At 37.9% G+C, this 25,723-nt stretch overlaps 1 protein-coding gene and 2 long non-coding RNA genes across 9 annotated transcripts in view; all 3 read right to left on the bottom strand.

Moving 5' to 3' along the window:
- Window positions 1-25,723, bottom strand: part of cadm2a (cell adhesion molecule 2a) — a 670,454-nt gene that overhangs the window by 420,509 nt on the left and 224,222 nt on the right. For all 5 annotated transcript variants that reach the window (XM_055208561.2, XM_055208557.2, XM_055208559.2 and 2 more), the window contains exon 2: window positions 8,919-8,936. In XM_055208561.2, the coding sequence (XP_055064536.1) occupies window positions 8,919-8,936 (18 nt within the window). The remainder of the gene's footprint in view (window positions 1-8,918; window positions 8,937-25,723) is intronic.
- On the bottom strand, window positions 9,491-11,019 carry LOC141369059 (uncharacterized). The gene is made up of 2 exons (XR_012372594.1): window positions 10,878-11,019; window positions 9,491-10,767 (listed from the first exon to the last, which is right to left on the bottom strand). It is a non-coding gene; the product is annotated as an uncharacterized lncRNA (long non-coding RNA).
- LOC141369058 (uncharacterized) lies at window positions 11,092-15,664 on the bottom strand. Of its 3 annotated transcripts, none has more exons than XR_012372593.1 (5): window positions 15,061-15,664; window positions 12,643-12,711; window positions 12,185-12,303; window positions 11,624-11,703; window positions 11,092-11,360 (listed from the first exon to the last, which is right to left on the bottom strand). It is a non-coding gene; the product is annotated as an uncharacterized lncRNA (long non-coding RNA). The 3 variants fall into 3 exon arrangements; XR_012372592.1 differs by having other exon boundaries at window positions 12,185-12,337; window positions 15,061-15,663; XR_012372591.1 differs by lacking the exon at window positions 15,061-15,664 and having other exon boundaries at window positions 12,185-12,337; window positions 12,643-13,116.

A 25,723-nucleotide genomic window follows, 5' to 3' on the forward strand; every position in this document is an offset into this window, starting at 1 on the left:
CACACTCGCTACCCCACGGCCTGCCATTGTCGTATGTTTAAAATCTTATCCTCTGGATATCCATTCAATTTTCGGCTCCACAAACCAGGCCGACTGTACGACATAACACAGAAAAACAGAACGATCAACCTTGTGCTGTGTCAAATACACCACCGAATTGTAAGCAGAGGTTTATGACCTGCCTGACGGTGATGTATCCTTCAGTTGCCTGCTCAGTGTGAGGGCAGGACATACATAATGAAAAATATACTCATAAAAGCTCTCCAAACTCATCTGTCGAACTCACTGGGGAAATATGCAGCGGACGCACGCTTTTAATGTCAATAGCCAATTAAGTGGAAAGGTGATATCAACCGGCCAGCGAACGCTCTGTACCATGTAAATGCCCTCCGAGACCCTAACCTCTCTGCTTTATCGATTTACAACCTTTTTCATCCCCTCAGCAACCTTTATTGATTTTCTACTTTGTTACAATTATTGGGTATTTGTCCTGTACCCGAGTTCGGCGACATTCAGGAAAGAAGTGTTCGCGGATTTTGGTGTTGGCGCAAATAATGATGTTGGCCAGGGGTAATGGGAGGCTGAAGGTGAAATAAAACATCCAGTGGTCTATGTTTTTATAGGACAGAAAGTCAAGCTTGAAGGAGAAAGTATGAAGTTATCTTTTTATCAAGCATGTCTGAACTTTTGAGAGATCACATGAAACGAGAAACACTATTTAAAAAAAGTAAGCGGTTTTGGATAAAAACACATCCAAGGCAGTGCGAACATGAATAAAAAACGAAATAAAGCAGAAGTAGGGGAAGTAATTTCTAAAACAATACATATTACAATAGTTGCTTTCCACAAAGCCAAAATTGCAAATACACAACATTCATTGCTCAATGACCGTCTTAAAGTTCACAATTCTCCAATGAGAGCATTTGAAAAACCATTGGGTATATGTGAATGAGCACATAATTAGCTTAAGTTGTTCACTGATGCTTGTTTATTTTCTTGGAAAGACTTTATTGAATTTTTTATCATCCCCATAGCACAGGGATTTGAAATGGACCAATAGCTCAATAACCATAGCCATTTTAGATTTTTAATCAATTAGTTTAACTTACCCATTTTGTTGATATCCAAACAGACAATAAAAATGGATCATTTATTGATACTAAGCTAATAACTAAACTAAGTTTTTACTATTTGGCCTGTGTGCTACATAACAGAACCGCAAGGTCGTAGCAATCAGCATATATATTCCTCCAGCGTCCCGCGGCTGTGTAATCGTCTTAACCCGAAACGATTTCTGACAATAACATGCGACCATAAGCCAATACTATTATCCGTAATGAGACATTTATTCAAATGTGATTGCATGACTCTCCAACCTAATCTGGGTTAAATACAAACATGCATTAAAAGGCCCTGCCGTGGCTTTGTTTGCAGGAGATTGCGACTATGGGACCGAGTGTTGGGTTAATTATAGCCGTCGTCCACTATTAGACGTGATGAGTCCACATTCCGCCAATCCGTTCCCGTAACTTTCGGTCACTGTCACTGTAATGAACCGCAATTCAGAGCAGAGAGGAAGCCGTTTATCAGAAACAATTAGATCTGATCAGACTGACTCATAATCACCCTAATTATCTGTTTTTGTATCCTGATTAAATATGGATCTGATATGATAAGATGTCACACTGTATTTATCAGAGATGGGACACAATGTTTGGTTTAACAATGACAGAGAGGAAGACAATTTGATAAGAGATAAGGATATCAATGCCTTCTAGATAAGTTAAATGGAAATTAAAATGTTTGTAGCCAAACAGCTACAAGTCAATGGTGCTTGATTACAAAAAGAAAATCCTTGAAATTTCTATATTTGTGTTGGAACAATTTGATGGTGAGTAAATTATGTCATTTTGGGGTGAACTATCCCTTTAAAATGTACTATTGCCAGTGATTACTTAAAGGATTAGTCCATTTTCTTAAAAGAAAAATCCAGATAATTTACTCACCACCATGTCATCCAAAATGTTGATGTCTTTCTTTGTTCAGTCGAGAAGAAATTATGTTTTTTGAGGAAAACATTGCAGGATTTTTTAATGGACTTTAATAGAGCCCAACAATTAACACTTAACTCAACACTTAACAGTTTTCTCAACGTAGTTTCAAAGGACTATAAACGATCCCAAACGAGGCATAAGGGTCTTATCTAGCAAAATGATTGTCATTTTTGACAATAAAAATAACAAATATACACTTTTAAAGCACAACTTCTCGTCATGTAGATCCGGTCGTGATGCGCCAGCTGACCCCACGCAATACGTCATGACGTCAAGAGGTCACAGAAGACGAACGCAAAACTCTGCCCCAGTGTTTACAAGCGTCTTGAAAGAGGACCGTTCCTACATTGTTGTATTTCAACTGATACTAATTAATGTCTTTGTGTCAGTTTATTGTTTACAACGGTCCACAAATGTGCGTTTTATATATGTAACACGTTGAAAAAAACTGTTAAGTGTTGAGTTAAGTATTAAGTGTTGGGCTCTATTAAAGTCTATTAAAATGAGAAAAATCCTGCAATGTTTTCCTCAAAAAACATAATTTCTTATCGACTGAACAAAGAAAGACATCAACATTTTGGATGACATGGTGGTGAGTAAATGATCTGGATTTTTCTTTTAAGAAAATTGACTACTCCTTTAAACATTTAAACATGATTTTTACCATTTTGGAATCCATTAAGCTGATCTCTGATTAGACCACTAGCATCGTGCTTAAAATAACCAAAGATAATATTTTTCCTATTTAAAATTGAATTCTTCTGTAGTTACATCGTGTACCAAAACCGGCAGAAAATTAAAAGTTGCGATTTTCTAGGCCGATTTGGCTAGGAACTATACTCTTGCATAATAATCAAGGACTTTGCTGCCGTAACATGGCTGCAGCAGGCACAGTGATATTACGCAGTGCCCGAGAATAGTCAGCTGCTATTGAAAGTTACCAAGGGGACTTTTCAGGTGCTGCGTAATATCATTGCGCCTGCTGCAGCCATGTTACAGCAGCAAAGTCCTTAATTATTACGCCAGAATGAGAGTATAGTTCCTAGCCATATCAGCCTAAAAAAACTCTAATTTTAATTTGTACACAATGTAACTACAGAAGAGTCAAATTTTAATAGGAAAAATATCTACTAAAACTAATTGGTTATTTAGTGCGATGCAAATGGTCATTAGCGCAATGCTAATGGTCTAATCAGATTCAATAGATTATGCTAAGCTATGCTAAAAGTGGTAACGCCAGACCCGGAGATAATTTTTTCGCTTTCTCTCTGCACTAAATGGCAGTGCCATGGTTGGATTGTGAAGATTAAGGGGCAGTATTATTATTACAAGATCCCCTTTTGACATCACAAGGGGAGCCAAATTTCAATAACCTATTTTTCACATGCAGTAACTCGGTTGTTCTTTTCATATTATCTAGGCTGATAGAAGCACTGGAGACCCAATTATAGCACTTAAACATGGAAAATTCAGATTTTCATGATATGTCCCCTTTAAGAAAAAGCCAATAAAGCACTCCCCTCATTCGTATGAGGTGTTTTCTCAACCAAAATATAATGGCTTGTATACAGTGTACATATTTTACACCAAAAATGTACAAGTTCAAGACATACAAATGTGCAAGATCAACAAAATGTAAAATGCAGTGACAAAACAGTGGCCCTTCTTACCAGTGGCCATCCTTATTGTTGAGTCCTGTATAGACCGGGGCAGTTTTCAGCTCCAATCCTAACTGACAATTACTGACATCTAAATCACAGCCTGACAACAGGAAATCCTCTTACCAGATCATTCTGTCTAACACCTCATGATTTCTGAGGGGCCCGGTCACTTTGTGTCATTCACTAACTGTCAAGTTCAGACCAAGTCACCACAGAAATTGCTAGGGAAGTAATGGGCACATACAGGACAAAAATGACAAAAGAGAGAGAAAATACGTGACTAGAAATAAAACAGTGAGGAATGATAAGTAGATTCTGTGTAAAAGTTGCGAAGAGCTTGAAAGAGAGGATAAGGGAAGTCAAGAATAACCAGCTTTTGGGTGCAAGACCAAGGTGCATAGAGGAATCAGCACCCTTATGTACACATATTACACATAATGTAATTTAGGAATTGATGAGTCATTAAGATAAACTTCTGACAAACTTTTTTCCCAAGAACATTTTGGAAATCCAAGCACATTTCTGACCTTACAAAGATACAGCTTAAATCAAACAAGCTTTCAAAACTTTCCAAACTCTGCATGAATCCTTTATGACAGACAAGACTGAAGAAAAAAGGAAACGCAAACTTTACGGGAGTGATTTAACGGTCCAGAGAGCTGTGCCCAGCGGCAGACGGGCAAACAGTTGGCATGCCTCTCATTACGGCGCCAGCGTCCGCTCTCTCTCTCCCTCTCTGCCACCTGTCCAGCATACCTAATGCCACCCTGGCACCCAGCCACATCACTGGCTGACATCATCAAAGCAAGTCGGAGTAGGGCGTCAACCTGGACAGGCAGCAGAGAGACGGGACGTTGTCTACCGCCATATGTTTTTGCCCTTTCAAACCACAGGTCATCACAGCTGCTTTTTTAATTATTTAAGTTTAATTAACTTATCTATGCTGCGCGCCAAGCGAAAGCTGGCGCCAAACAGAGGCCGATAGTCTTCAGAAATGCTAAGTGCTCGTGAGATCACAGGAAAGAGATTTCTAATCGCGTCCTCTTCACAGAACGCTCGACACCGTGTCGTGGATGTATGACAAAACTGTTGGACGGCGTCAAACTCCAACAGCTTGTCATGAAAACGGTACCTGTTTCACAATGCCGCATTATAATACGGTCATGCGAAAGGGTCGCAAAAGCAACAATAGCTTGTAATGAAATCTAACCTATTATTAATAACCTTCCCGCAATCAATATGTGCATTAGTTCTCCAGTAATCCTATCTCCATATGCAATGCATCCTTTGTGCTAAAAAGCCTCATTGGCGATATTAAAAAGAAATATAAAACCAAATCCTGTATCTCTTCTGAATTTCGAGATTTAGTTTCGTTTTTTTTGACGTCCCTACGGTCAGGGACATCTAAGCATGCGTGTAATTAGAAACTTCATTGTTAAAACTTTCTGCCATGACCTTATGATTCCCCTGTAAACACATTTTACAAGTATCCCCCCCATGCAATAATCCTAGCAGTGTGGCCTCATGGGTAATGTAGTCTGTGCTTGTAATACTGAAGAGCGTGTCGAACCATCCCTCAGGTGTATATTTTTTTCATTTGTCTCCTTTCGCTAGAATATTCTGCCAGGCGTCGGTGTCCTAAATGCAATTATTGTACACAGCAGAGCGGAGCAGAGAGGGTCCGCGGGGACCGCCGGTAAACAGGATGCAGTCAGGGGGTGCGGTAGTTCTGCTGCTACCTAATTTAATTGGTGCGGCTACTCAGCTCGCCCCAGGTGACCATTATATGAGATCTTTGTAAAGAACATGGTTAAAATCACCTCGGGCTACACCGATGTATCGTTTCTTCCCTGGCGTTACCTCTGTGCTGTCCTTCTTTCTTATTTATTGCATTTTCTTCATTCAAGGAAAAGACTGTCCTTGCCATGATGAGACATTAGGTAGGTAAACAGTGATGACACCAGAGATATGAAAAATTAAGGGTTTGAGGAAAGCGAGAGAGGGAGCGAAAAAACACCAATTTAATATTGAAGGTGGTTTTATAATAGTCAAACAATGTGTATAAGAAAACCCAAAACCAAAATTAGATATGAAATCATTTGTTTGTGGAGCAAAGTGTGCTTGTGGTGTCATGCATAATGTCATTCTTGAAGTTTTAAAGGGTGTACATTTTCGTGTGCACAAGGCTTGCTTGCTGTTCATACAAATAAAGTACAGAATATATTGAAAATCATTTGTAAACAAGTTGACACCAGGTTTTGAATCTGATAAGTAGCTGATCTGGTCAGCCCCGTAGCACACACATTTATAGGGATGAGACAGCATTTTATGGGTGGGCCAGCATCTCACCACCCTCAAAAGCACGGAGAAAGCCCATCACATAACATACACAATCCAACAGGCCAAAGGTCCCACAGGAATAGGGGCTAAACTATAAATCAATCCAATGTGCCACAGCCAATGAACTGTGCCAAGTAAGCCTTTTGAGACATTTCCATCTCTCTAACCAGCGTCAGTAACTCACTTTCTACCTCTAGAGCCCCATCCACTAAGGTCTATCCTTCGCTAACTCCTGACAACCATTAGTTCAATACCCAAGTAATCATCTCTACCTTTAATATCTACTTAAACATGAACAAAATGTTACTTTGGTGTCAGATATTTCTCCTGAAAAAGAGACCCATAAATCTCACTCTTTATTAGTTTCAGAAAAAATCTCATAATATCACAAACTGAGCTCAGATTTGCCAACTTTGCAATCAAGTCAATATTATTAAAGATTTTAATGAACATTTCTAATCAAATTTATCAAAATCCAGATTATTTTACCTATACAATCTACATACATTTTACAGCTCAATACTCTTATGCCCGGTTTCACAGACAAGGCTTAAGGCTAGTCCCAAACTAAATGTTTGAGGTGTTAACTGAAAATAACTTGGTTGCAATGTGGGACTTTTAGAAGGATATCTTGACAGAAATGCTATGTAGTATACATAACTATATTACCAGTGGTGTATAAAGATCGATCATAATGAACTGTATTGTTTTTCTTACCTTAGAATGAGCTGTTTTAATCTACATACACTGCAGGTCTCCTTGCATTGAAGTCGCCGCCCTAAATGGACAAACTGTCTACAGAGCGCGTTTCGCCCCTATGGCAGCTACCGTAGCTTCTCTTTGCGTTTTGAAATTGAGGTTGGTTGCAATTTCGCAATCTCACCACTAAACCCACATTACACCTTTAAAATATGTCAATGTCATTGTTTTGACCTCAACTCATTCCCGCCCTGCCTTTTTCTTTAAAAGTTGCCCGCCATTGTTTTTTGTGATTTTCACAAAATGTCTTCAAGGAAAATTTTCTTAAATATATATACCATTTCATCAGGCGCACGTGCGGTGATGTGATAAGCGTCTGGTCCGAACTTTACCATTTGTTTAATGGTCTGACTAGTTGCTGAAACTGAACTCTTAAACAAATACCTCGTCGAAAATAACAAATGTTTTGGGTTCCTATATAATCTACGTGTTGTTAATTTGGCTTGTTATATAAATAAACTACTTTAAAAGGACTTTGTTGTTATTTGTTCTTCGCAGAGTTTACCGGAAGTTACGTAATGACCACGAAAGGCGCGTGTTTATGTTGTTACTGCTGAAACCGTCTATAAACATACAAATATATCAAATGAAAAAACAGACCCTCTCTTTTCAAAAAAAAGTTTAATTCTATATATCTTTATATAACCTCTCAAATATGGGTAGGTTTCTTCAAAAATATTTAACAAAAAGCTGAGATAATTGCATTTTTGTAAATTATTTTTATTAGAGATTAGATTCAGAAAGGTTATCAAAACATACACAGTTAAAAATGTAATTAGTTTTTGCTTCAGTTTTTTTATAAATAAGGTAAGAGTCATCTAACCATCTAACCGGAATTACAGATTACCGTAAAAACTCATCAGGAAAGCGTTATTTGCAGGGAATTTTTTTCTCTTAAAGGGGACATTTCACAACACATTTTAAAGATGTAAAATAAGTTTTTGGTGTCTCCAGAGTACGTATGTGAAGTTCTAGCTCAAAATATCATATAGATAATTTACTACAGCATTTTAAAATTGACACATTTTAGGTGGGAGCAAAAATGTGCCATTTTTGGGTGTGTCCTTTTCAATGCAAATTAGCTTGATCTCTGCACAAAATGGCAGTGGCGTGGTTGGATAGTGCAGATTAAGGGGCAGTAGTATCCCCTTCTGACATCACAAGGGAGCCATATTTCAATAATCTATTTTTTCACATGCTTGCAGAGAATGGTTTACCAAAACTAAGTTACTGGGTTGATCTTTTTCACATTTTCTGGGTTAATAGAAGAATTGGGGACCCAATTATAGCACTTAAACATAGAAAAATGTTATCATGATATGTCCCCTTTAATTGAAGAGATTACTGCCGTGGAAAGAATTAAGATGCACACCGGTTATGCTTTTTTCTAAAAGTGACCTAAATATCCCACTTCACCTAAGTCATATTCCTGGCTTAAGCTTACCCTTGTCTGTGAAACTGGGCCTTAATGTATTTTAGTAATTGTCTCAATCGTAGCAATTTTAAGAGAAACATCTGATACTTAAATAAAAACTTCATGAAAGAACAAACTTTAAGCAATAAAACTTGGGTCCTCTAGGTGATTTCCAAACAAGGGACTGGATTTTAGCCAGACAGAGTAATTTTGTTCTGTCTGCTTCTGGCATTTGTAAAGCTGAGCATGTGTGCTTTGTACTGGCCACCATCATTCATATTGGCCAAGCATACCCAGTGGTCTCAGAGTCCCTTAAATAACAGAATCCCATTTAATACATACACAACGTAGACTTGAACAAATCCACACATATACCCACAAGCACAATAAGCTTCCAGAAGATGGATTTTAGATCCTGAAAAAGTCGTCCTGTATTCTGAATGGGGCTCATTAGCTGATGCTCTGATGGGTCTAAACAGACCTTCAAACAATCTTATCTCAAAGCTGCACCAGCCGTCACACAGCCGTGAGCTTACAGGAGCCAGCGCTCATCACAAGCAAATTCCAATGAACTTAACACCATAAACTTATCGCTCAAACATTCAGAAAAACATTGGAGATCTTTAAAAACCAGAAAAAACAAAATCAACCATCAGCGAACGATGCAGGAGGAATTAAAACTGTGCTTACCTGAAACTGCGAGAATATCTGGTCAGTCAAAAACGGCACATGAGAGGAGAGAAAGAGAGAAAAAGAAAAAAAATTATTAGAATTGGAGGAATTCATCAATTTAAAAAAATGATTATCGCCATTATACTTAATCACCATCAAATCGAATGAAACTAGCCATTGAAGGACCTTCCTCAGGTGGTCATATTTTTTTAGATGAAAACTGTCAAACAACTGTGGTGACATTATGAAAGGATACTGTAAAAATTATTCCCGGATGACATGAAATTGGCCTTTTCATTCTACACTCTTAAAAAAAATGGTTCTATATCGAACCAGAAATGGTTCTATCACCCGCTTCATATATGGAACCCCTAAATGGTTCAATATAGAACCACTTTAATGGGTTCATTAAAAAGAACCCCAAATGGTTCTTTGAATCAAAGTTAGATGGTTCTATTTAGAACCATTAAAGGTTCTTTATTATTATGAGTAATTTATTATTGATAAGAAATTATAACCGATCTAGAAAATTATAAAAGTTTACTATTTATTAATTGTATCATACAGAAATATAAATCTATAAAAATTACTTAAAATCACATCTCTTTATTCTGTTTTAGACAGCAAAACTTTAGTTTACATTTAAAATGTCTCATTACATTCAACCATTTAGTTATTTAATTATTTCCATTAAGCATTTTCACTTTTTAATAAACATACATACGTTTATATATAAATAATATATATAAATAAATTGCATCTCTGTATTAAACAGCTAAACTCTTAATTACACTATACATTAAACATTTTGTTTAAGTTATTTCCCTTACGCATAGATACTGTACAGTATATGCAGTATTAATTTTTAGTAACTTTTACATGTGTCTGAAATGATGAAAAGAAATCACGGCAACACTTCACAACAAGGTTCATTAGCCAACACCAGCCAGCTACATTAGTTAACATGAACTAATAATGAACTGCACTTATACAGCCTTTATTAATCTTTGTTAATGTTAATTTCAACAATTACTTTATTAAAATCTTGTTAACATTAGTTAATGCACTCTGAACTAACATGAACAAGCAATTAAAGCTTAAATTTTTATTAACTAACATTAACAAAGATGAATAAATACTGTAACAAATGTATTGCTTATGGTTTGTTCAAGTTAGTTAATACATTAACTAATGTTAACTAATGAACTTTATTGTAAAGTGTTACCGAAATCACAATGCATTTAAAGACAATTCATGAACAATCTATTAAATAGAATGACAATTTACACAAGTTGAGTGTACATTTGTTTTGTACAGGTATTAAAACTTAAGCATATATTTTATAAATTAAAGTCACTGTGTGCTTAATGGCAAAAGGGTATTTAACATTGAGGAGAAAAAAAAATGGAAACAGTTGTCACAGAGTGACTATGCGGGGCGGAACCAAAAGGAGAGTGAAGAGGTTCCGCCCGGACCGGTTTGTACAGACACCGGCACTTCAGGGTTCCCCGGGAATCCCCGCACTCGCTGAAACAAGGCACAGCTGTTATATCCTCCTCCCAGGCTCGCCACGCCTGGGAGGAGGATATAAAGAGAGAAGGTAGAAGTTACTGAAAGGGTCGATTTTCGGGCGAGTCAACTTCCGCCTTGGGCAGCACAACGAAGACCAGCCTCCGAAGAGTCCGCAGGCTCTGCTGATCCGGCGACCGCTAGGTAGCGGGCGGAAAGAGTGCGGGGCTGGTCCGGGCGAAAGGACGGAAGTTACTTGTCAGAGTGAAGTTTGATCGCGTTGGATATACGCTGCAGATGCCGGCTGGGTTGTTAGTCGTTCGGGTGCTGAAATACGTAGTTCTGCTACGGCTAGGAGCTGTGGAGAGAGAAGAAACACTGTTCAACAGTCAAGTAAGAACCTCTTGAAACGGAAATACACAAAGCTTTATTGAAGTGTTGTGCTGTGTCCTTGTCGTCCGTACTCACCTTAGGAGGGTCTTGGACCCTTGTGGATGCCATCAGGGGCCGCCGCGACGGTGTGTGCCCAACCCACCCAGATACGCTCTGTAGTGGTGTTCCAGCTGGAGTCACGTGGAAACCCCTCCAACGTCCCTGGCCCCGGAATACTCCCCCTGAGGACGAGAAGCGAGATTTTTTGATTAACTTTCCCATTCCCCACTTTAGTTTTAAATAATTTAAATAAAGTTTCTATTTCTATATTTTACTTATCTCTGGTTTGTCTGGTCATTGGGGTGCTTTGGGACCTCCTCGAGGTGGAACTAGGAGGAGCGTGATCCGCGACAGGGGCGGTCCGCTTCTCCGACCTGTGACACAGTCATTCCACAGCCTGTGATGTCAATGTCTTCCACATATTAAGTTCACATTGTCCATTATAAAGTTGATACATTCAGATTTGAAAAGATCAGGAGAGCCGTTGAACACTATGGTTGGTGTGGGACCTTTGGGTTCCTGTAAAACAAACATTTCACCTTTTAAGTGCTTTTTACCAATTAACAGAAGCCATCAAATAGACTTAAAATTATCCCATAATAACACAAATAAAGTATGACAACTAGGCAAGCGACACTCACGAACCAACAAGACTCATAATAATTGATGTGGAGCTGTATGCTATTTAAGGGTAAACAGAGTAATAGTTTTATATTTGCATTGAATGTTACTTTAAATAAAGTGCCTCAAATGCTAACTAAATTACAGAAGACTATACTTACACTATTTACACAGTAAAGGAAGCTGGGATTTTCTTGAAATAATGCTTGCAATAACATAAGTGCAGCATTCCTCACCAGACCTACAAAGATACAAATTATTGTACATTAGGTACAGATATCAATTACAGGGACATTTTACTCAAAAAAGAAAACTCATTCACTCACTCGTTATTTCAAACATTCACAGCTTTCTTTCTTCAGCAGAACACTAACACAAAAAAGATTTTGAAGAATGTCTGTAACTGAACAACTCTGCTAGCAATTTAATGGACACAAAACCAATGCAGGTCAATGGGCACCATTGTTGTTCGATTACCATACTTTTTCAAAATTTCTTCTGTTGTGTTCTGCTGAAGAAAGTGACGACAATTTTAATTTGTGGGTAAACTTTAACTCTTTCTCAGCCAGCGTCTCTTAATTAACAAGTTTACTCTTCAAAGACAAGGAAAAAGTTTATACTAACATTATTTTCATATTTTCACTTATACAATTTAAAGGTGCTAGAACCTTTACATTGACTATGCAAATAAGGCTACTTTACACTGGACAAAGAACAAGCACCTTCTGTGGTTTCCTCTCCAATGAGATTGGCGTAGAGATGTTTTTACTTCCTTCTTTTGCACTCCTGATGATGTTTGGGGCCATTTTATTAAGAGATGTTTCCATGTTCTTCACCAAGTCTGTTCCAAACCTCATTGTCATTCCATGCAGCATCTTAAAACAAAAAATCTTTATATATCCACTTTCAGACAAACAAGTTCCTTAAAGTCTACATTAACTTGAGGTTGCAATTGACTAGTGATGTATTTTTCAAAACACAATGTTCAATAAAAAAATAGTGTGAAATATACAGAATTTAAATTAAATCCTCAAACACTTTACAGTCTTTAATGCTAAATTCTAAATGAAATTCATACAGTAAGAATTATCATTAAAGCTACAAAACACAGATTTCTTTTTATTTTCTCTTTAATGAACATTAGTGACGAAGTCTTACAAGGTCCTTTTAAGCACCTTACCTTTTTGCATCAATGGGGTTTATATTTTAAAGCCAGTGACGTGTCTGACCATTTATTAACCATGGTTATCTGTGGGGGAGAGGAAAAAAGCATAAATTACACTTCACAAACCAAATACACATAAAAACCTGAACACGTTTGGTTTTTAAAACATTTGAATGTTAAATGTAAGTGTCTTAACAGCTACCATCACATTAATTAATTGTGTGCATCACAGAAAACATGCATATCTAGACTTGCGGATACAAACGCTGCACTGCAATCGTGCATTTATAATACAGACCAGCAGAAAGTTCTTAACTGTGGCCAGCAGTTTCCACTTTCCTTCAAGGTTTAGCTCCAACCCTGATAAAACACTCGTGAACAAGCGAAAAATACTCACGGAATATGTGTAAAACTGCGACAAACATTTACATATAATTTCCCTTCCACCGTCTTCCACCCGGTTCCTTTGACCACGCGCTTCACTGAAATTACACTCCTGTCTCGAATATTCGTCTCCTTACAACACAGCTGTCTTATTGTGCTTGGCAATTTAATTGAAAATGACAAAGAAATAAAGCAGGACTGTAACGTAATTCATTAAAACCAGGAACAAAATCAGGCGCGGAGCTATGGGCGGGCCTGGGTGGGCCTGGGCCCGCCCAGATTGACAGCTGGCCCGCCCAATCAGAAATGTAAAAAATACTACTCTGTATAGTTAGACATGTATACTACTGTATGTGGTGTAATTTATCTATTGCATGTTATGTTAAAAACAGTAAAATTATTAGTAAGCCTGATAACTATTTAAAAACTATTAAAGCAGTTGAATGTTGCGTTATAATGAAATATTCCCAAGCAGCTTTCAGCCATGATCACTTTGAGAACTTTTTTTGCAAGCAAGTAGAAAACGTATTTTGAATAACAACACGTTATAAATATGTGCTGCGCGCTTTCCTCTCAATAACATAAACACACAACAAATATGACAGCGGGGTAAAAAATAGAAAGAAAACATCTGATCATAGTGATGTTGTTTGATATAGCGATATAGCAGCACTAGTCACGCCACGTTTATTGCTACACTTTATACAATATAGCCTATTGCTTTTAAGCAACAAATAGCCTATCATAACAACCTATAAGCCTACTGTGTAATTGAGACATTAATTTAAGAAATGCATTAAAGCAGAAAGACGTAGGCTGCAGAAATATAGTGGGTTCACTTCAATCCACACAACAGACGTTCTTGGTTTGCTTCTTATTTATTAAATCGAGGCAATTGTTTGATCAAACATTGATTAATATTAAGATACAATTTATACAAAACGAAATTCACTTTAAAGAAAGTCTTTCTACAAAACAAACCTCGCAAAATCGCTTGCCCGACGTCCATTACGGCTATGGCGAATTCCTGTCGGGCTAAAAAAATGATGCGCCTTGGCCGTCGGGCGGAGGAAAAAATATTGTAATGTGTTTGCATTCTCTCAGATTTAGTTAGGTAATTATGTTGTATGTAATTCGGCGTAATCTTGTTAGCCATTACTATCCTCACTAACAAGTGAAACTGTCAGGAAATGAAGTGAAAGCATTAAATCCATTATTCCTTTCGTTCACGTCTGATATGCGCGCTCCTCGGCTCCGCTCTTCACGAGTAGGCTTGCTCTTGTGCTCATCAAAAAGCATATTAAATGTTTATTTATTTGTCATTTCGTTTAACCCCAGAGTCTAACATTATTCTAGCAATTCCCTTTTTCTTTCTTTATTTAGTAAGTTAACTTAAATATGTGAGAACGAAAATATATTTTTAGTGATTTGCATGAAGAGAATATGATGTTAGAAGCTTCATTTTAAGCATTTAGTAGCCGTATTTATTTAAACACTTTAATAGGTTATTTAAAAAAGTATAAGTTTTTTTTGGGTTCATTTATATTTCCTGTCACTGTGTGCAGGTTCTTTTTTGTAGGCTATGAGAGCCCAATATTTTACCAAAAAGGCTTAATAAATGTCACGTTGCATTACAATTTAAAATATCAATAATGTCAAAAAATGTGACGTGCAGTTCGGGTGTGTGTATGCTGTTTAAATTAGTGTTCTGAAGTTTTGACGAATTTTATAGACTTGTTATAGTTTCTTATTCAAAAGTGACACCCATAGATTCAGGCCCACCCGGACTTAATCCATGCCCACCCATATGTCACGTTCTGCATCCGCCACTGAACAAAATGTATTTAACAGAGCTTTTATAACTGACGGTTGATGAAGCCCGTCAGTGCTTTAACGTTACCAGCAGTATTTTTTAACTGAGGTAAATATTATAAATGTAGCTTCTAGTATCACTATTTAGCACAAGATCTACTCTAACAAAATAAATATTAACTAATTATACTAAATATTTCAGTAATATCGTTTCAAAAATGTAGAAAGTTTACTTACCTCAGGGTACAAACAAGCAGAAATGACGGTCCGGAGTCCGAACTCCTCAGTTTGAAAAAATAACTGTCACGCCTCGAGGCTCATCTTCGCGTATGGTGGTGGTCTCTGCCTCTCATCATCACCGCTCTGGTTTAATAAACAGAGGAATATAAACACACACACATACATAAATAACATGTTTAATATAATAAAGCTTGACGGTGAAAGATTTTATACCCTAAAATTGCCAAGTTTCCCTCAGACATCACACGTAATTGAAGTAAACACTATTGGGCGGTTTTCTCGGACAGGACTTATCACTGACTAAAATACTGACATCTGTTAACATATGAGTGCTATTGTTTTGTCTCAAAATGCACACTAGTATTGTATTTTATAAGGTTTGTTTGTAAAAATGTCCCAATTATAATTAAGACGGAGTCCTAAACCCTGTCCGGTATTATCTTAACTAAAATAGCTCCACTTTAACTCGGACACATAACATAACACACACTTTAAGTCGGTCACATAACATAACACACCTTTATATAACTTATATGTTTACAAAAACGTCGAGTATTTGCGTCTTTGCCAATTAATATAGTCTAAAATTAACATTTATTTACAAACACTTACCTGGCGTGACCTTGAGGAAATGGCTGATGGATGACTCGTGTCGTTGTGGGAAACAGTGAGGGATTCCGGCTGTTACATGCGGAAGGATCTCAGATGAAATGACCTGTGATTCAGATCCTTCCGAGTTAAGTTAAGACATTTTAAATTAAAAACTCACGCACATACTGTACATACACAGGCGCGAGCAAACGGGTCGCGCGCACGCGCGCGCGCACACGGGTACACACACGGGTATATTTAGAAGTTTTATTTAAGATTGTTATGATATTGGGACTATTTCTCCACTCGCTCCTTCAGATCTGAAGTTCAAATTCGCATGCAGTCCGGTTATAACAAATGTAAAAGATATGAAACATCACTCAACAGCAATATCAATTAAGTGCAATCCTAAAATATGATTTAAAACATAACCCTTTCATTGTTAAGTATGAGAAATCAAAATGAATTAAATCACATGTTTAAACGCCACAGAGATATCAGAGCCAGCAGTCGGGCTTGCCGAGGCGAGGCTGCGCTGGGCGGGGTGTGAGCGCTTAAGTGTCTGTGATTTTCTGGAGCTCATATGGAGCTCATCTACGTCCGAAAGTGTCCGAGCACATTTTTAAATAGACGCTATCTTTATTAACCGACCGCATATTTAAACTTTAAGCACATACATTCACGCCTGAACAACTCTTACAATTACATTTTGTGACCAAATAACAGTAATATTATGAGCATTTTGTTGTCAGGAAACATAGCTGTCATAACTCCACATACTTACCTGATTTGTCTTAATTAGTTCAGTCAACACTAGCCATTCTGAATTTTGACTGGATTTGAAAATAACCATTCATTTAATATTTTAAACACAGATCTTCTCAACTAGCTCAAACAAAAAAATTAGTTTAACTTACATATTTTTGCCCGTCCAACATTTCATTAGTTGGATTTTTTACAGTGTACACTAAATATTAGTAGCCTATTTGTTGACTCTCTCTTTATTTGACCACAACCTATTGACACAAAAAGGTTTGTGAATGAGTTGTGTAGGTTTGTAAATGAGTTGTGTAGGTCTGCAATTATTGTGTAATCTTTAGATTACACTTCAGTCACAAAACGTGAATTATAGAACCATTTTAATAAAAAATGGTTCTTTGCCTTCCAAGGGTTCTATATGGAACCCGTTTTTTGGTAAAAGGTTCTATTGGCCAAGTATAGAACCCCACGGTTCTATATAGAACCTCAAGGAACCTTTTTTTTTTAGAGTGTACACAGTAAAAAAGCTCTAATGGAAATATTGCTCTTAGCTATTCATGCTGCACAGTGCGGTGGTGGCCAATTCATCCAAATTATACATTACTGCCTGAGTCGACTTTGTTTTTATAAATGTTAAGTAAATGCAAGGTGTTTAAAGGGAGTAAATGGGTAACATGTGGGTTTACTTAGCGTATATCCAGAGTAAAGCTATCTAAAGCTGGACAAAATATTATTTGGGGAACACGGGGGTCATCCCAAAAACAGTTGTGCACACACCCTTGCGTATGCATAAAAACGGCACTATACTTCTAGCGCTAGGGATACCTGGAAATTAATTTTACAAACAATTTACAAGCATGCATAGATAAAAATGTGTAAAATATGGACAAATAGATGACAATGGCAATAACATTAAAGGTTTTACACAGAGAAAAGAGGACGGCATCAAGCTCTGGTCTCTATTGGTTTTTAAGGGATGCAGGTGGCAGTGGTGATAGCGATATCATGGCAGCATTGGCCGTAAGAGAAAGGCTAAGGGTGTCTATAATCGGGAGGATAAGGGTAGCGAGGATTTGAGGGCTTGCCATAAAGCTGCAAACTCTGCCAAGGTTCGGCATGACACCTTGTCCGCCAACAGTCGAGCCCAAAGCGCAGGGCCAAGTGCCTTGACCCAACAATTACCTCAGTGCTGCGCTCCAACTTTCTATGCTGTACACACTTATAACATTCAACAATTATATCATTAATTTTAATAATGTATTATGTTACAGTATAATCCACAACCGTTAAAGAGAGAATGATTTTGCGAGTTTTACATTAAGCGAGTTTATAAACCATACTTGTTTCTTTTTTTGGAGTTAAGGGTAACACCACAAGGCTATTCAGACCAGCACATATTGGGGTGGGTACCCGGACAGGGATTATCCTAGTCCCAAACTAAAATGCACATTGTACTGACTTTTCTTAACATATATCAGTCAAATAAACACTTTTATTAAAAATTAAAAACAAAAGCAAAACCCACAATGGGGCAAACAACAAAACTAACTGAGGCTACAAAGACTAAACAACAAGAAACTGGACAAAGGCTTAACTGGACACTAAGACAAGGTGTCCACAGTGACAAGACAAAACGAACCAGCAAAGAACACCAAACACAAGGATTTTAAATAAGAAGAACTAATAAGGGGAACAGGTGAAAATCATAACAGGTAAGGGATCAGGTAAAAAGTGACAAGACACGGGAAATACACGATTAGCATCCACAATACAGATCATGCATTCCACACACAAAACATTGTACTGTCAGAATCCTACCATACTGGCTAAACATTAAAAATGAAACAACGTTCTGGCAGGATCCTGATAGGATTAATCTAAACCCTGTCCGGGAAACCGCCCCATAGGGGTCATAGACCAGGGATGGGCAACTTTGGTCCTAAAGGGCCGGTGTCCTGCACAGTTTAGCTCCAACCATAAATAAACACCTGAAGCAGCCAATTAAGGTCTTACTAGGCATACTAGAAACTTAGGCAGGTGTTCTGAGGCAAGTTGGCGCTAAACTCTGCAGGACACCGGCCCTCCAGGACCAAAGTTGCCCATCCCTGCCATAGACATATTTTTATTTTTATTTTACCGAGAATCCCTTGCTGAAAAGAGTGATTCAGTATAAATTATACAACAGTTCTTTCTGGTTCTCGAATCTGATTGGCTAAGAGCCATACGATATTGTGCTGATAACAGCACTGTAACCTCTTCACCTTTCGTATTATTCCGCCACCTAGTGAATGGAGGTCCTAAGCAGGCTCATCTCTGAATGGAAAAACACAGACGCGCTGTTTGAATCACGCTCCGTGTGTCTCATTAGTTGGCTCTTAAATCAGTCTGAATCCCCAATCAGAAGTATTATTCCGTCAAAGATCAGCGCTCTTGGATGTTACGTTACAGTTAATGGGAGTAATGTCTTGTCACATCGTGTGGATTATTAACACTTGGAAAGAGGAATATAAACACTCGTTTTTTTTCTGGAGCTATATTTCTTATCAGAACGCGAAAACACCGTGGAACCGCAGGCAAGCACCGCAGCCTCCAAATGTGGACATTGATCATTTACTTTATCGTGACCTGACCACCAAAACATGCCATGAGATATCGCCACTGGTATATTTATAAGCAGCATGCAAAAACATATCTCTGACACTTATAAAAAACAGTTTATATAGTACTGACAAGAACAAAGTTTAATAATAATAATCGAGTGCTCGTATCACGTTAAGAATAAATGAGAACGCAATAGTAACGTAATACAAATAGTTTTATTAACTTTTACCTCGCGCCAAAACAATAACAACACAAAAGACACCAAACATGAATAAAAAAACAAGCAACAGCTTGATCATGACACCAAATACTGCTGATTTGATCTCATTTTGACGATCATAAACAAACAAGGCCAACATGAGAGCCAGGGTATCTCTTTCAGAAATGTAGCCCAGAGAGGGCGGTGGTCAGCGGGGCAAGTGAACACTGATGTCCGCTCATGCTTTGGTTCTCATTCGTACCGAATCTCACTCAGCAAACGTTCAAACAGGCGCTATCTTTACTAATCGACTGCAGATTTAAATATAATACATATACATTCTCGACTGAACTAATCTTAAAACTACACTTTGTGACCAAGAAACGGTAATATAAAGTAACGGCTTTTCTGTCCATTGAGTTGTTATGAGCTTCAAAGCAGCCGAAAGTTTTACCTGTCATTCTGGCAGCCCTCAAATCCGTGGCGGAAGAAGTAGTCCTCAAACAAAGAGGCTTTTAAAATAACTCCGTTGTTGTTTTCTATTTTTCGTTTTTCAAACGTGTGCCGTCGAACTGTTGTATAAAAGCAATATCGCTCTCGGAGTCGTGTGATATAGCTCTATATCATCACGGCTGTGATTGCCTCCGGCACTCGGCCTGCGGCCTCGTGCCTCTGGCCTAATCACAGCCGTGATGATATAGAGCTATATCACACTCCTACTCGAGCGATATTGCTTAACTATATTATATGGTCTTATTTCTGTTCTGAGCTTTCTGAGACACCGGTGATCAAAGACGATGTACTCAACTCTCTTATCTGAATGAGTAACATTAGTTCTGCTCATGCTCCTGAAGTAACAGTGTCATCCCACACACTTACAAACAAAGAACGTCCACTTTATACAGATTCATAGCAAAATACCTGCAAGTGGGGCTCAGTTTTGAATATATATGAAATCCAGAGGATTAGACATTCTTCAATGGACACCACCTTTCTACACATCACTGCACACACAAACATAGACTCTCTCCTTCTCTATCTCACTCTCAGTGCTACAGAGGTTGCAGGTACACTGCTTGTTCTTAGCACATTCATGCTGATGGTGCACATTTTCTTTCCTAGAAAAAGGTAATTGAAGAGTGGCAATATATTTGGAGGTACGAGCAAAACAACATGCAAAAAAAAAAATCAATATTCAGACAAGGTACTGTTTCTTAATTTTGCTCTTTATGAGCATTTAAGTGTATGTGATTATGCTTTGTCAGTCTTTGCATGGACTAATAGTTTTAATCTACATGTTGCCATGTCAAAACTGGCCATGCCGTCCATTGATGATCCACTGATGTGCCTTGAAGTGTGCAGCTTTGTTTTATTTCTTGATGTGATTTCCACTGAAACAAATAAAAAAATAGGGGCTTATTGAGTGCCTTAACCACTTTTTAAATTAGCCAATAGCATCAAATATAAGATTGAGGACTGCAATAGTGGGGCATTGCAGCACTCAATATGGCAATGGAAGTCCCGCCTTCCAGAAAAAGAACCAATCATCAGTAGATAAAGACTTGTATCGATTATTTTTACTCTAGGGGAGGCACTTGCAAACCTGGAAGCATGCACAGTAGCTGAAATGACCTCAGAGGAGTTGAAGCCCAATTTAAGCTTAAAGGAACAGTATGTAAGAAATGTATATCAATTAATCATAAAATGGCCCTGGTATGTCACTAGACATTAAGAAATCATTTTCGTTTCAAATACTTAAATCACTGACAACATTGGTCTGGCCAGGATATTGTCATTTAAAAAGTGGAGTTGCAGCACTCAACTGATGTTTATGTTGTCATTTTGTGTATTGGCCACCAGTTGTGTGATTGCAGTACCAGTTTCAGCCACAAGTTTTGTGATTGCAAAACCAGTTTTGGCCACAATCCTACAAACTATTCCTTTAAGAAACAAAAGTTGTGGTACCGTTGATGTTAGCTTTAATTGTTGGTCAGAAATGTGTTGTTTAAAGGTGGGGTGCATGATCTCTGAAAGCCAATATTTACATTTGAAATCACCTAAACAAACACGCCCCTACCCCAATAGAATCTGGACCTTCTTTTGATAGACCCGCCCCACACATATGCAACCCATGCAATGATGTCGGTTAGTAGACACGCACCTCACTGTTGATTTGTTACAAGTGTGTTTTGGTAGTCGGGCCGACTGCCTTTTCCATAGTGCTTTTCAAAAATCATGCACCCGCCTTTAATTGTGATTTCAGAATGCAATTTTAGAGATTTCTTTTTTTCCATTCAAGTAGATTCGATTTTAGTCTTGTATGGCTGAAATGAGTGCCGGGAGGCGTTGCAAACATGGCCGCCGAGTGGCATGACTTCCCTAAAGGGACATTGATAGCATTTAGTTTAACTCTCAGCATAGAATCTGAGGAAAAGCTGATGTGCAGAAGGATGTCATAAAAATCGCTGATCTGTATTGGTGGAGTTGGGAGACTGTAAATGCTGTATATTCTAAATGTGAATACTGCCATTATTTTTCAGCACACTCGTATATATACAAATCCTTGAGGTGAACATATTCAGACTAAAAGCCCCAAAAAACTTTGATTTAACGGGGACTGTTTCCAAACAAAGTCATGCTGGTAAAATGCATTTAAACTGAATTACTTTGTGATTCTGGAAAAGACTGATTGGAGACCAAAATAGGGCTGCTATTTTCAGGCACTGGAACTCTCGATGGGATTGATCACACATTGTGAAGAAATGACTCTGAATGTCCATCTGGTGGTTTTCAAAATTACACCTCTTACAGAGGTCAGCCCTACAAATGAACTGTAATAACCACAATCACAGACAAATGGAGTGACACATACAGTGAAGTGTCCCAGTGCTGCTATACTGGAGCTTATCCATTCAGGCTAGAAATGCATTTCAAGCCAATTTTAGGACTGTAGATGACAGTACAGTAGTCTGTGTTGTCAACTATATAATTAATCGCTTGGTTTTTACTGTAATATCATTTAACTTACCCTGACTATACAGTATGATGCCTGCAAAACCTTTGGTAGACTTCTCCTGACTTGAACTTCCACATGTTCATTGTGGGTTTTATGCATTTTCTTTTCATCCCTAGCCCCCTAATTCCTATTGGCAGAGCTATTACATTGTGTTGGTGAGCCAACTGCGGATTTTGGCTGGCACCAAACGTTTCATCAAGATCAGCAAGTGATCTTCCGAGAGGGTGAGGCTAAACTGCCCATTTTCCACAAAGAGCTGGCACCACGGACAATGCATAAGGCCTCTAACAGGCGGAACCAGCGCCAAATGGGGTCCACTGGAGTCCAGGAATACAGAGTGAGGTTCAGTCGCACAGAACACATCGCCTGCTGACCGCCACACGGAGGCGCAGCGGGGCATAGGGTGACCTTTGAGAATGGAGATCCATCACAGCTGTCGAGTTTGCAGCATTGATCCATTACTACAAAGTGTGATGAAGTGTGCACAAACATGTATAATCATACAACAAATGCAGACAAATGGCAACAAACTCATTGACATTGGCTTTGACTTGAAAGCATTCAGTTACATTTCTTTTTTGGGGGAAAACACTGTAGCTCAGTTGGTAGTGCATTGTGTTAGTAGCAGAAAAGATTACGGGTTTGATAGAGCCCGGCCGATATATCGGCAGGCCGATATTATCGGCCGATATTAGGCATTTTCCAAACTATCGGTATCGGCATTCATAATGGCAATAAATGAATATTTTTTTTTAAACGGACGAAACAGCCTTCAACCATGTCATGAGTGTTGCCATTGTATAGTTTGTCCACCAGAGGGCACTTTACAACCTCCCTGTTGGCAACACTCACATCCTGCAACCAGCTGATCCAGCCAGAGGTGGGCAGAGAGAACAATGGTTAAGTGAGTTCATGGTGAGTTGGTCACAATACAATAAAAAAACAGGGTTCTTTTTAAAATGCATTATCATATTATTTTAGTTAAAGGTGCAGTGTGTAAATGTTGTGAATTGCAACCCATGGCTCAGTCCACTGCTCTTCCCTCGCTTTTGAAACGCATAGAGAAGCTACAGTAGCCACCACTGGAAAAACATGTCATCGATGGAGACAATTTAGTAAAAAAAGTTTGTCATTTAAGGGCTTCTGTAGAAACATGGCGGCACAAAATGGCGACTTCCACGTGAGGGGACCCTCTGTGTAGATAAAAACGTCTCATTCTAGAATAATAAAAACATAATGGTTCATTATTAAAATGTCTTTATACACCCATTATAATATAGTTTTGTATATTATTTAGCATTCCTGTCAAGAGATCCTTTTAAAAATGACACACTGCACCTTTAAAACTCATAAATAACTACAAATAACCAATGTTAGGGAAATGTTTTGTTGCGCGTTTCTGAAATAAAAAAATACAGTTCCTAGTTTTTCCGATATATCGGAATATCGGATATTAAAACCAACAAACATTTGTATCGGTATCGGCCTTCAAAATCCTTTATCGGTCAGGCTCCAGTTTGAACCCAGCAAAAAACAACGCTATCTCATCCGAATTTGTACATATTTTACTAGTTGGCTAATTCGTATTAGTATTCATACAACCACATTTGTAAGTTCTGGTACGATTTGCCTTGATCCCTGTGATGTTGTGGTTAGGGGCGGGGTTAGGGGTTCGGTTTCGTTGTTGTTTTTTTCATGAGAATCGTACGTTTTTCGCACGATTAACTTCGTATGAATTGATACGAATTAGCCAACTCATAAAATATGTATGATTTCTCGTTAGATCAGGCTGGCAAAAACACACCGATAAAACGAAGCCTTGAATGCATTGTTAGTTGCTTTGCAGGGATACAAGATATATCGTAAATATCAAAATAGAGCAAATGTGCATACGGCAACACACATTTTGCAATAACTGAATGATTTTAATACTTGAAAAAGTTATGCAGATCTCGATGCAGATAGCAGAGAGACTGGTGAGACAAAAAAAAATGATGTGGTTCATCAATGTGGCCTTGGTTACAGCAGTAGATGATTTTTCATTGATGAATTGTGCATAATAAGCACAGACAGCCACCTTATGAAGTTTTATATTATTATATTAGTACACTGTAGGTATTATATTTATAATCATATTAAGAAAATATGAAGAGTTTGGTTCCAAAATGCGATAAACGCCATTTAAAAAAAAATGAGTTACTACCAAACTCAGTATTGTATCAGGTCAGTATTAAAAAGTAAATTCTTAATTTTACACAAAATCTAATATCCGCTTTGTTATTCTGTCATCTTTTCTCACTTTTTAAAAAATGCGATAAACACCAGTCCTCCTTCTCGGCAGAATGCAATAAATCTGCTCAACAAATCACAGCGCACGATTCCACGTAATGCAAATAATAATGGCGGTGCATTGAATACACACAGAATCCTAGTTTTTCTCATCTGCTTTGTACTTCATGATCAACAAACAAACAAAAAAATACTTTTGATGGCATGGATAAACCTGTGGTGGTTTTCTGTGGCGAGGAAGAAACGTAAGCCACTCGGCAATCAGAATTTTTAATGTTATTATAACCTAAAGATGCTATGTGAAAGTTTGTAACAGGAAATAGTGGTTTTCATCTTGTCACTTTCTTGGTATAGAAAACACATTTTTACACAAATTAGTCAAAATGTTTTAATTGCGTTTTAGAACCAAACTCTTCATATAAACCATATGTCACCTATTAATAAACCTTCACAGTTCAGTTTCCAACAGCGCTCAGGCAGTGTACAGTACACCTTAGGGTTAACCGCAGTGCTCCTGTAAGCAACTGTGAAAGATCAAATCAACCTATCTGTGGTTTCTTACTGAGGTCTCAATGCTGTGTCTCATTGATGTAATGGTGCGTCGCATGAATACAAAGCTATTTGTGATTCAAGGCATACTACTTATTTATAACTTAGCAGACATCGTAAACAACCATCACACCCTTTCGAATGCATTCTCAAGGGCTGTTTTAAAATAATATGAATCACAGCTTTGAAGCGATATACAAAGATAAACGGTAATTTAGTCATTTAGAAATAATAAATAATCACACTTTACGCTGCGAAAGCAATACAAGAACAGTATTATAATTAGTTAATTGCAGTGAAAACTGAGATTTCTGCATCTGTGAGCTTTTTGGCAGTCCCAGACGCACATCCGTTTCAAGAGCTGAATTACGTAATGGCTTTAAATGACCCCGCTTAATGATAATTAGGAAGCAATGTCATTGTTCACATTTTATAAGGCAGAGGACACAGCGGCAACTCTACCCCACTGAAATAATTCATGATAATAGCGGTAATTAAGCTTACTTAAGATAACTGGAACTATAATTTCTACTTAATTTAATGTTTAATGACACAACTTTACAGGAGGAGACAATTAGGAGATCAGATGCAAAAGCCTCTAAAAGCCACCTTAGTCAAAAGGAGATAAGGATAGATAAAGGTTAGTTCACCCAAAT

This window comes from Misgurnus anguillicaudatus, chromosome 12 (genome assembly GCF_027580225.2).
Source record: "Misgurnus anguillicaudatus chromosome 12, ASM2758022v2, whole genome shotgun sequence".
NCBI classification, from domain to species: domain Eukaryota; kingdom Metazoa; phylum Chordata; class Actinopteri; order Cypriniformes; family Cobitidae; genus Misgurnus; species Misgurnus anguillicaudatus.